General features: G+C 49.1%; 1 protein-coding gene across 1 annotated transcript in view; it reads left to right on the forward strand.

Annotated features, from left to right (window-relative positions):
• Window positions 1-12,933, forward strand: part of PGD (phosphogluconate dehydrogenase) — a 47,793-nt gene that overhangs the window by 14,481 nt on the left and 20,379 nt on the right. The window contains exons 2-5 of the mRNA XM_040326426.1: window positions 334-409; window positions 9,376-9,555; window positions 11,518-11,583; window positions 12,059-12,177. Coding sequence (XP_040182360.1) covers window positions 334-409; window positions 9,376-9,555; window positions 11,518-11,583; window positions 12,059-12,177 — 441 coding nt within the window. The remainder of the gene's footprint in view (window positions 1-333; window positions 410-9,375; window positions 9,556-11,517; window positions 11,584-12,058; window positions 12,178-12,933) is intronic.

The raw sequence follows: 12,933 nt of genomic DNA on the forward strand, positions 1-12,933 counted from the left end.
CTCTCCTCGGGGGTCATGATCTGTGCCCTCTCAGCATGGCTCAGCACTTTTTGCTCATCTGTAGGTTTGCTTGTAGAAGTCTGTTCCAAGGTCAACACCCTCCAATCACGTCTCGCGGCGAGCCGCGCTCTGTGTACACAGCGCTCAGTAAATCCAGGAGTGTTCAGAGTCTCTGATACTATTCATGTATGATCGCGACCTGAAGCAGCTTGTTTAAGGATGGGTGTGGCGGGCGCTGTACCCATCCCTGTCCTGATATGAACCCCCGGGCCTGGGCATTGGCATTAAATCTGCATTTCATTGATCATGATTTCTTCTTCTCCCCCCCCACAGGGCTGACATCGCTCTCATCGGATTGGCTGTTATGGGCCAGAACCTGATCCTTAATATGAACGACCACGGATTTGTGGTAAGTGGTGATGTAAGGCGCGTTGGCTCAGCGCTCTGATATGATGTAATACTTTTAATGTTTCATTTTGCTTCCTTGTTCGGCAGCAAACCTTCAAAATGAAGCAACTGTAAATTTCACAAACACACCGAACCTGAACTGCTAAAAACAAACGTAGAAGACATATATGGGAATTGCAAAAATATACTTGGGGGGGCACACCCTAAAAATGCTATACATCTAAGACGGTGCTGCTATAAGACCAAAGACAGTACAAAACGCATTATAGTGCACACATGCAAAAATGACATTTATCCTGCAAGGCTAGTTAAAAACACCTGAACATATTCAAAAATACGGGGGTTTGGTCACACTATATGGTCATAGGGCCAGATTCACGTAGCGCAGCGGATCTATAGATCCGCTCGATCTACTTGAATTAAGATCCGCTCCCGCAAGTTTAGGAGGCAAGTGGCTAATTCACAAACCACTTACCTCCAAACTTGCGACGGCGGATCCTAACTCCCCCGGCGGAATTCAAATTCCGCGGCTAGGGGAGTGTACTATTTAAATCAGGCGCGTTCCCGCGCCGATTTTAAATGCGCAGGCGCCGTCCGCGAAATTTCCCGGCGTGCATTGCTCCCACTGACGTCGCTAGGACGTCAGTGGTTTTGACGCTTGCGTAAACGACGTCCGTCCGTATTCGAGAACGACTTACGCAAACGACGTTAAAAAATTCAAATTCGACTGCGGGAACGCCGGCTATACTTAACATTGGCTGCGCCTGATAAAAGAAGGGGGTAAGTATACGACGGGTACGCCGCTACGGAAACGTCGTAAGAAGACTGCGTCGGGTCCGCGTACGTTCGTGAATTTGCGTATCTCGCTGATTTACATATTATTTATCGTTAATCAGCGGGAACGCCCCCGGCGCCATGTTTAAATTTAAAAATAGATCCGACAGTGTAACACTGTCAGATCTTAGCCCTATCTATGCGTATCTGATTCTATGAATCAGGCGCATAGATAGGACCAGTGTAAGTCAGAGATAGGACGGTGTATCTGTAGATACACCATCGTATCTCTTTGTGAATCTGGCCCCTCTAGTGCTAAGCCCACTTACTGCGACAAAGTACCCCGAATTAGTGGGAATTGTTCTGCCTGTCCATACAGTCCTCAGATTTACACAGCTGTGCCAGCTTGGTGACCTGACTTTTCTGTATTGCAGTTAAAGCTGAACTCTGGAGAATTACAAAACGATGCGCATTTTTGCCTACAGTACATTAAAGTGATTGTAAAGCTATGGGTTTTTTTTTTTTAATTATTATCGCGATTTCACAGCGCGGATGTGTGACAAATCGCGGGACTCGATGCCATACTTGTGAGTGACACCGCAAACCGCAGTGCGGGTTTTCTGCAACAAGTCGCGCTGCAATCCACATCGTGTCGCCCCAAAGTAGCTCCTACTTTTTTTTTTTTTTTTGAGCGACATGCTTCGTGCAACGTGGATTGCCACTCAACAATCGCGGCAGACCCGCACAGCGATTTGCGGCAGACGCGAGTCCCGCATTTTACACGTCGGAGCTGTTAAATCGCGGGTAGATTTGTGGCAAATCTGCCCGCGATTCAAAACTCCGTAGTGTGAATGCAGCCAAAAGCCCCTTTCGCACGGGGTGGATAAGTAATGATCCGCCCCGTGAACCTCCGCTTGCTCAGCGGGGATCGCTCCGTTGATCCCCGCTGAGCCGGCGGATGCCAGGGCGGTCCCCACACACTGTGCAGGGACCGCCCTGTCTTTTCTCCGCTCTCCCCTATGAGGGGATCGGGTGAACATGGACCGTGTGTCCGTGTTCACCCGACCCGCCAGACGGATGGAAAATTAGGTTTTTCCTCCGTCACACTTTGGCGGGTCGGATGTCAGCGGGCATGTCATCGCTGACATCCGCGGCTCTATAGAGGAGCACGGAGCGCCCGTTCAGGTCCGCCTAAAAAAACTGGCAGGCGGACCTGAACGGGCCGCCCGTGTGAAAGGGCCCTAAGTCTCAACTGACTCTTGGTGCCGCCTTCCCTCTCCCAATCTTATTACTGCTGTACAGAGGAATGATGGGTAATATCAGGGGGGAAGATTTAAATGCTTGTGCTGCTTCTCAATAAATACATTGTTGTACCTGAGTGGAACTAAAGGCAAAAATACTTGGACCCCTTTCACACGGAGGAGTTTTTCAGGCGTTTTAGCGCTAAAAATGGCACCTAAATACTGCCTGAAAAACTCCTGCCCTGCAGTCTGTGTGAAAGCCCCCCAGGGCTTTCACACTGGAGCGGTGCCCTAGCAGGACCACTCCAAAAGTCCTGCTAGCAGCATCTTTGGAGCGGTGAAGGAGCGGTGTGTTTACCGCTCCTTCCCATTGAAAGCAATGGGAAACCGTAGTAATGCGCTTCTGCAGAGGCGCATTGCGGGCGGTATCAACCCTTTCTCCCTCGTCTTCCAGGACGGCACGCTGAGAGTAGACTGGCCACCTGACAGGAAACACAATCAAAAAAGAGGTTAAAAGGCCCCACCCTTCCCATGTGCCTCAGTTTCTGATTGTGTTTCCCCTACAGCGAAACAGTTTTTTATTTTCAAGCTGACCTAAGGCCTGGGGCTGGTGGTCCCCCCCCCGGAGTCTAGACCACAGGTACTGGGTGCTTTTAGGTCCGGTCAAGGTGCTAGCACTTTCCCGGGGGGGTATCCCTTCTTTATGGTCTAGGGAGGCTGAAAGTGCTAACTAAGAAGAGTGCCTCCCTGGACGCCAGAGCCTCCTAGCTAGCAGGGCTTCCCTAGTGCTCTGAGGCGGCCGTACCTCTCTCCCCCCCCCGTCTTCCCTCCTACCTTACAGGGAGACTTCCCCTCTGCAGCGTGGTGTCGGCTGGGCTGGGCGCCGCTCCGAGCGGCGCCGTCACTTGCTGGGCGCGTATTGATGACGCGCACGCCGTCCGACGGCGTGACGTCACTCCGCCCCTACAAGATGGCGGCCTCCACCGACGGATGCCACATTTCGCTGCAGAGCACAGCAGAGGCAGAGCAACACGCAGCCGGGGAGAGAGAAGGGCCGGGCACCCTCATCATGGAGGACCGTCTGACAGACCTGGCTGCTGAGGAGTCCACCCGGGGTGAGTCCCCCCCCCCCCCCCCTCTTGTTGTAGAACCTCAGCTGTGAGAGTATGTTGCTAATGGGCCTTTCTATTTTACATTATGTTTTAGGAGAGGACCCTTCTGCCCAGGGGGAAGCCAGTAGATCTACTAAACCCCTTAAAAAAATTAAGAAATGTGGGAATTGTAATGACAAGCTCCCGACAGACTATAGCAAACCCTTTTGCTCCAAGTGTATCCTTAAACTAGCTGGGAAAGAGACCTCGCAAATCATGAAGGATTTTCTCTCTGTGCAGTCAGAAATGCTCGCCACTCTCAAGGATTTTAAATCTTCCTTGAAAAGTAGGGAGTCTGATCCCCCTGTACCTGGTCCGTCGTCTCAGGAGGGATCCACTTCTGCGCGGCTGGGTTCCCGCCAGCGAACTAGGAAGGCTCCTTCCTCTGACTCCGAGGATTCTGAGGTCACTCTTCAAGAAGAGGGCCTGGTGGAAAGCCAGGCGGAGGAAGAGGACGAGGATGCCAGGTCTGGGAAATATATATTTTCCGCAGATGATATGGAGGGTCTTCTCGCAGCCATTTACGCCTCTGAGCAGATCCAACATCCAGCGGAGCAGGTTTCAGCCCAGGACAGGATGTATTTGGGTTTAATTAAGCCTCAGTCTAAGACTATCCCAGTGCATCAATCCCTCAAGGATATTATCCGGAGGGAATGGGCTGAGCCAGAAAAGAAACTTCCCAAGTTTAAGACCTGGAAACGCCGCTGCCCCTTTAAAGATGAGGTGGAGGATACCTTTTTTAAAGTTCCTCGTCTTGACGCATCTTTAGCTCAGGTCTCTAGACAATCCGATCTCTCTTTTGAGGATGCAGGGAGTTTAAGGGATGCCATGGATAGGCGTGCTGATACCTCCCTCCGTAGAGCCTGGGAAGCCAATGCAGCCGCTTTGGGTCCTGCGTTAGCTTCAGCATGCGTCGCAAGGAACACTGCCGCTTGGACTTCCAGGCTGTTAGATCATCTAGCAAGTTCTTCCAAGTCTAGAGAAACTCAAGAGTCCCTCCAGGTGATCGGCAGTGCGGTAGCCTATTTGGCAGACGCAGCTATTGAGACGGTTCGCGCTTCAGCCAAGACTGGAGCACTTATTAATGCTTCTAGGAGAGCTGTCTGGCTGAAAACTTGGAGGGGCGACCTTGCGTCAAAAAACCGCTTGTGTGCGATTCCGTTTGAGGGTTCCCTCCTGTTCGGCACCGCATTAGATCAGGCCCTAGCGAGATCCTCTGAAAAAGGAAATAAATTTCCCTCCAAACCTAGAGCAAATAGGGGGAAGTTTTTTCGTCCCAACCAGAGGAAAACCCCCCCCCCCCCCCAGGGAAGAAATCGGCACCCGGCAGGCGCTGGGGGTTTGGAAAGGATAAGCCAAAGAGTGGGATCCTTTTTTCCAGCCCCAAGCCTGGTGAAAAGGATCCCAAGTGACGAGAGGGTAGGGGGCAGGCTCTCCAGGTTCCTTCCCGCTTGGGAGGAGATAACCAGGAGTCCTCACGTCCTTCAGATCATCAGGGAAGGTTACAGGCTAGAATTCCGCCAGTTTCCTCCCCCCATTTTTCTCCTCACACACCTACCAAGCGATCCTCGCAAAGCCGCTGGACTTTCCCAGAACGTTGCCAGCCTGGCCGAACAGGGAGTCATAGTCCCAGTCCCTCCAAATCAAGAGGGCCAGGGAGTATACTCCCATATTTTTGTCGTTCCCAAACCACTCGGGAAATTCAGATTGATCATCAATCTCAGACCCCTAAATGTTCATCTTCAATACAAAAAATTTCGTATGGAGAATGTGTACAGTCTCAGGGGCCTCTTGTTAGAAGGCGTGTTCATGGTGACAATAGACTTGAGGGATGCTTACCTTCACGTTCCTATTTGTCCGGATCACCAGAGATTCCTCAGATTCGCCCTCACCTCTGCCCAAGGAGTTCAGCACTGGCAGTTCTCGGCCCTCCCCTTCGGACTGGCTTCCAGTCCGAGGGTGTTTACGAAGGTCCTGGCAGAGGTGATGGCTTTTCTACATTTAAAGGGGATCTCCCTCGTCCCTTACTTGGACGACCTTTTGCTCTTCAACCTGAGTCGGGATCAGCTCCTTCTGGACCTGGCCACTGTCATAACCACCCTGGAATCCCTTGGTTGGATCGTGAACAGGGAGAAGTCTTCTCTCCTTCCAGAACAAAGGAAGATGTACCTAGGTTTTCTTATAGACTCCCTAGAAAGGAAGCTTGTCTTATCCCAAGACAAAGCACAGGGTCTTATGACAGCGGTCAGGTCCCTAGTGGCGGCTGTAGATTCCTCTTTCAGAGAAATCATGAGGTTGTTGGGACGGATGACTTCGTGCATCCCGGCAGTTCCTTGGGCACAACTCCACTCAAGGCCCCTGCAGGCCTTCCTTCTCTCATCTTGGGGGGGAACGGAAGAGACGTTGGATACCAGGGTCAGTATCCCGGTTCCAGTAAAAGACACCTTACAATGGTGGCTATTGCCCCAGAACCTTTTAAAGGGTCGTCTGTGGAGTCAGGTCAACCCGATCAAAGTCACTACAGATGCCAGCAGCTGGGGGTGGGGAGCCCATACGGAGGAACTTCGAGCCCAGGGTTCTTGGAATCCCCAGCAAAGGCGGGCTTCTTCCAACTACCGGGAGTTATTGGCGGTTGGGGAGGCTCTGGAAGCCTTCGAGGAGAGAATTCAGGGCCGAGAGGTCCTAGTCCTCTCCGACAACGCGACTACGATCGCCTTTCTCAACCGGCAGGGGGGCACCAGGTCACACTCTCTCCTAGCCCTCTCCCTGAGGATCCTAAGTTGGGTAGAACAGAGGGTGCCCTCTCTTCTAGCGGTCCATATAAGAGGGACCCTCAATCTGGAGGCCGATTTTCTGAGCCGCCAGCCCATCCTTCAGGGGGAATGGGAATTATGCCCGGAGACCTTCAGCTGGATTTGCCAACAGCTCGGTCGCCCAGAAGTAGACCTCTTTGCGTGCAAGGGGAACAAAAAGGTGAGCAGGTTCTTTTCCCTCTCCCGAGAGCAGGGTTCACTGGGGGTGGATGCGTTGGCTCAACCCTGGAGATTCCGGTTGGCCTACGCCTTTCCTCCCTTGAATCTCATCCCAAGGGTTCTGCAAAAATTGAACGCCTCAGACACCAACCTGATTTTAATCGCTCCTTGGTGGCCCAAGAGGTCCTGGTTCCCCACCCTGAAACATTGGGCTCTAGCTCCCCCGCTTCCTCTCCCTCCCCGGGCGGGTCTTCTGCGGCAGGGGCCGGTCTCTCATCCGAACCCAGAATTCTTCAGCCTGACGGCATGGCTCTTGAGAGGTGGAACCTGCAGCAGAGAGGCTGTTCGGAAAAGGTGATAGGAACCCTGTTGGCTAGTCGCAAGAAAGTCACCAGACTCATCTATGCAAGAATCTGGGGGGTCTTTTCGCGCTGGTGCTCCGCGAAACAGATCTCCTACCCTGACATCCCCGTCATCCTGGATTTCCTCCAGGATGGGGTGGAACTAGGCTTAGCCACTAAGACCTTGAGAGTCCAAGTTACGGCCTTGTCCTATTTTTTGGACAGGAGCCTTTCTGGGGATCCTCTTATTAGGAGGTTTCTGACAGCCAGGGACAGACTTTCCCCTATAAAAGTCTCTAGAGTTCCCCCTTGGGACCTCTCCCTAGTCTTGAATCAGCTATCTAAGGCACCATTCGAACCTATAGATAGTATTCCAATTAAATTACTTTCCTTTAAATTTACTTTTTTGTTGGCTATCACGTCTGCCAAAAGAGTTGGAGACATGCATGCTTTTTCCATTAAGGAACCCTTTCTTCGGGTTTTTGAAGACAGGGTGGTACTGAGTCAGGATCCTATGTACCTGCCCAAAGTGGCAACTAAGTTCCACAGATCCCAGGAGGTAGTCCTCCCTTCGTTTTGCGCAGATCCCAAGAATGAGAAGGAGGCTACTTTTCATTGCTTGGACGTAAGACGTTGTCTTTTGATTTATTTAGAGAGGGTAAGTGAGTTTAGGAATTCCCCTCATCTTTTGGTTAATTTTTCTGGTCAGAAAAAGGGTCAGCAGGCAACAAAAGCTTCTATATCCAGATGGATCAGGCAGGCTATTTCTTTATCCTACACCTTAGCGGGTAGACCAGTTCCTGTTATCAAGGCCCATTCCACCCGATCACTGGCAGCCTCCTGGGCAGAAAGAGCAGGAGCTTCCATAGAACAAATATGTAAAGCGGCGACCTGGTCAAGCCAGAATACGTTCGTCAGACATTACAGAGTCGAACTGCTGTCACCGCAAGATCTGATGTTTGGTAGGAAGGTCTTACAGACGGTGGTCCCGCCCTAAGGTAGGCCCAAAGATTGCTTGCTTTTCTCTCAGCGTGCCGTCCTGGAAGACGAGGGAGAAATGACCAGTTACACTTACCGGTAGCTGGATTTCTACGATGTCTTACAGGACGGCAGGCCTACTTCCCTCCCTGTTATTTACTGCTATTCGGAGTTATTTTTTTTTTTTTATTAGGTCCTAGGACCGTGTTCTAATAGCGGTTACTTATCTACAAACTGAGGCACATGGGAAGGGTGGGGCCTTTTAACCTCTTTTTTGATTGTGTTTCCTGTCAGGTGGCCAGTCTACTCTCAGCGTGCCGTCCTGTAAGACATCGTAGAAATCCAGCTACCGGTAAGTGTAACTGGTCATTTTTCGGCCTCTAGCGGGGGTTCACCCCAAAAAAAAGTTTTTAACATTACGTTCAGGCGAGTTATAATTACATTACGCTGTTTTTTTGTTTTTTTTAAATCCTTGCCGTACATACCGTTTATATATATATATATATATATATATATATTATATGTTCACCGCGGCTTCCAGGTATAATCTGCGGGACTGGGCGTTCCTAATTGATTGAAATGCTTCCGACCGGCGCATACAGCGCGCCACGAGTTGCCGAAAGAAGCCGGACTGCGAGTCGGCTCTATACGGCGCCTGCGCACCGACGTTCGGCTTCTTTTGGCAACTCGTGACGCGCTGTATGCGCCGGTCGGAAGCATGTCAATCAATTGGGAACGCCCAGTCCCGCAGATTATACCCGGAAGCCGCAGTGAACCTATAATCTATATATAAACGGTATGTACGGCAAGGATTTAAAAAAAACAGCCTAATGTCATTATCATAACTCGCCTAAATGTAATGTTAAAAACATTTTTTTTTGGGTGAACCTCCACTTTAAAACCGCACTGATAGCGGCCGAATACTGCCGGCAATTCCGATGGTATAGCGCCGCTATACCGTCAGCGCACCTCCTGCCCCAGTGTGAAAGGGGCCTTACCTTGGTTCCAATGGTCTGATGCCCATGAGGTCCCTCAACGGATGATGTTGCTCCCGGGTATGGACAGAAGTTCAGTCATCCCACCACACGTGCATGCGTTTTATACAGTGGATTGTGAACAGGCAGGTAGGTGTATTTTATTGCAGAAGAGACATTTACTTGTCTCTTCTACAATAAAGGGCCGGCCTGCTTGCGTTTTTTTGTTTTTTTTTGTCAGCTTTTGTTTTACTTTAGGATCAGGTTGTTTTCTGACCCCTTTTAGGATCAGGTTGTTTTCTGACCCCTTTTAGGATCAGGTTGTTTTCTGACCCCTTTTAGGATCAGGTTGTTTTCTGACCCCTTTTAGGATCAGGTTGTTTTCTGACCCCTTTTAGGATCAGGTTGTTTTCTGACCCCTTTTAGGATCAGGTTGTTTTCTGACCCCTTTTAGGATCAGGTTGTTTTCTGACCCCTTTTAGGATCAGGTCGTTTTCTGACCCCTTTTTAACCACAGCTTTCCCTGTCCTCTCCAGGTCTGCGCATTTAACCGGACGGTGTCCAAAGTGGACGAGTTTCTGGCCAATGAAGCGAAAGGCACCAAGGTTGTCGGAGCCCATTCGCTGCAGGAGATGGTGAGCAAGCTGAAGAAGCCGCGCCGGGTGATGATGTTGGTGAAAGCGGGCCAGGCCGTCGACGATTTCATCCAGAGCCTGGTAAGTCGTCTTTTGAAAGTCTCCGTCGCCTTCACAGGTTCTGGAGAGGACAGCTAATAAATTGGTTGCTTCTTGGGTGGATTAGAACAGCGACAGCCTGGGCCCTACAGGTTTAAAGTGGAACTACACTGCATCTGAGCACCACAAACGAAAAAAAACGCTATTTTAATTCATTTTTTTTATGTTCAAGGGAAAACTCCTCCCATCCATCCATGTCTCAATCCTTTATTTTGCTGAGAAATAATAAAAAAAAACACTTCTGGGCGTTTCTGGCTGTGGCCATCTTGGGTAAGGGCAGATGATTCATGTAGCATTTACTTTCCGCTGCTCCAGGTGTATGATGATAACCTGAGGTGGAATGTCTTGTAGAGTGCCACCCCTGGCCCGCCTCCGTGGGAAACTTGTAAGAAAAGAAATGGCTGCACATCAAGGAATTACGCTGATTAAGCACAAGATGTTTGTGTGAAACGCGTCGCGTGTTGGTGTCTTTGGTGTTATCACTTTGAACAATAAAAGGCAATCGGAATTCCTGGATGTGCAGCCATTTCTTTTCTTACAATGGGATAAGCCTGGGAATCACTTTTGCCTCGCAGTTTATCAGGAAAAAAAAAAATGGGAAGAAGCAGGATCATAGCATAATTCCGTTTTTTTAATTAAAAATAATAAGTAAAAACAGCAAGCCGAATGGCCTCTTGCTTGCCTCGGGAACTGAAGAGAATCCACATATAGTAGCAGATTGTGTAACAGCCGTCTCGCTTCCTGACGACGTCATCACGACGAAACGTACGTCGAGGCGCATCCCGGGCACGTGTTTACCGTCGGCCACTTCCGGGTTTCCGCATTTCAAGGCGGTGAAACGCACGCTGATCAGAATTGCAACGCGAGCGAGACGGCTGCTGCGCAATCCATCTTTATCTACATATTGTTTAGCGCCCTCGTATTGTATACAACCCACATCTCTTGCAATTTGCAGGCAATTTTTCACTGCTTTAGGTCAGGATTTGTTTGTGTGTGTGTGTGTGTGTGTGTGTGGTTTTATTCTTTGTTTTTTTAACTCTATTAAATATATCAAATTTGGAGAATGCTTTCACTCCTTTCACCCTGGATCGTTTTTACAGCGTTTTAGCGTTAAAAATAGCGCTATTAAAACACTCTCAATGGACCCTTTCACACTGAGGCATTGCGCTGGCGGGGAGTTGAGAAAAGTCCTGCAAGCAGCATCTTTGGAGCAGCTTTTGGGCGCTGAAAAAAAAACGCCCCTTTCCATTGAAAGCGCTGTAAAAATGCCTGAATAGTGCCTATAATCCGCTCTGAGCTGTAGAAATGTCACATGATCTCCCAAAAATGTAAACGTGCAAGCAAAAAAGAGCATCTACAACTGAAATTGCACATGCTTCAATAACGCTTGAAAAACTCTGTTAAAACGCCCGCAGCGTTCCGTTAATTTTACCGCTAGCGCCCTAAAAACGGGGAAATCACGCTAAAGGCGTTTTTTGCAGCAAATCAGTGTGAAAGGGCTCTTAAAGCGGTAGTAAAAGATCTGAGATATAAGGTGGTGTATTTAACATTTAGCATGCAGCGGCTATATGCACTTTTTGTATGTGGTCCTCTATTTTGTGCTATTGGAGGCTGAAATATTTCCAGGTTTCTTTATACAATTGTGACCAGTACCCCAGAGGTACATGTTTGTCGTTTTTGACTGAACACATTTAATTTGGAACCAAAATATTAATCAACACAAACATTACTCCTTATGTACACGGCCTCCTTTTTTGTATTGTTGGGCTGCACCCTGATCCCGCCTGCCGCATGTTGACATTGGTTTAATATGAATTGACATGATGCCAGCTTCCAATAATTGTCTTCTGACTCATTACTTTTGTGTATTTTGTTTCTGCCGGGCAAAAAAAAATAAATCATGGTGTTCTGAGCTTGTATTATTTTTTTTATTTTTTTTTGCAGGTTCCATTACTGTCACCCGGTGACATCATCATCGATGGTGGGAACTCTGAATACCGAGACACTACTGTAAGTTTCAGAAGACCCATGAAATAGCCTGACAAACGCTCTGTCCCTTGTATTAACAATAAAAAAAAAATCAGTTTTGTTTTTTTAATGAGCAGGGCCCTCCTGTACCTTTTTTGTATTGTACTGTAAGATCCGGTTCACACTGGGGCGACTCGTCAGGCGACGCAGCCGCCTGACAAGTCGCGTCCCATTCTAGTGAATAGAACCATTCTAATAGGAGCGACGCAAGTCGCTCCGACTTAGAAAAAGGTTCTTGTACGACTTCGGGGGCAACTCGGGGCGACCTGCATTGACTTCTATACAGAAGTCATTTTGCAAGTCGCCTTAGATGTCGTCTTCATGTCGCCTGGCCGAGTCGCCCCCGAAGTCGTGCCGCCCCTGTGTGAACCGGCTCTACCTGTGCTGTCCCCCCCCCCTATACATTTTAAAGCCTCTATCTCTATCTCGTATAAATGTTGTTAATTTTTTTTTCCAGAGGCGATGTAAAGAACTGAGGCCAAAGGGGATCCTATTCGTTGGCAGCGGAGTTAGTGGTGGGGAAGATGGCGCAAGATATGGGCCCTCTTTGATGCCTGGAGGAGACAAGGAAGCTTGGTACGATCTGCGTTCTGTTCTCGGATCTTGCACAGGTAGCAGTGTTTGTGGCTGCATTGTGGATGGAATTCTAGCATTGGTATGCATCTGGCCTAAGCAGGCCATACACAGAGCAAATTTATTTCCTGCAACCACGGGTTACAGTTAAGTAATTACATTTTCCCCCATTAACACAGACAGTGTTGACAGGGGAATCCTTCCTGCCAATCCAATGTATTCTCTCGGAAGGAGAAGCCATCCCCACTGGAAGAAGACGGTGATTACTACTGGTAGCGATAATCGCATGTAAAATTTGGCAGGCTGTTTGTACCCAAATTGATTGCTTGGTCGATCAACTTGGTACATTCCGCCTGCCCATACAAGATTCAAACAGTCTATGGCCAACCTTAAGTGCTGCTTGAACCATGTACGCCATGGGCATACAGAATGTGCCTGGGCACACCCTAATCACCCCGTGTAGTGCCAATTCCCCTCTGCAGTGCTGCCAGCTTCCCTCCTCATTTGTGGGGAAGAGGCTGGTAAATATTTCATTAACCAGCCTTCCTATTCTAAATGAACACAGTGAGTGATGTGCATTGATTGCTCCTGTCTTCATTCTTATCTGAAACATAGTAAACTGTTTGTTTGCTGCAGAGAAATAGACTGGGGGAATCTCTCTCCTCCGTTTATTTTTCTGTCTCAAAAGTGAGATATTTGGTGTCTGTTTAGATCCTTAATATTTCAGAAAAGCCCCATAATAGGGCTCCTAATTGGGGG

This window comes from Rana temporaria, chromosome 10 (assembly GCF_905171775.1).
Source record: "Rana temporaria chromosome 10, aRanTem1.1, whole genome shotgun sequence".
Taxonomy (NCBI): Eukaryota; Metazoa; Chordata; class Amphibia; order Anura; family Ranidae; genus Rana; species Rana temporaria.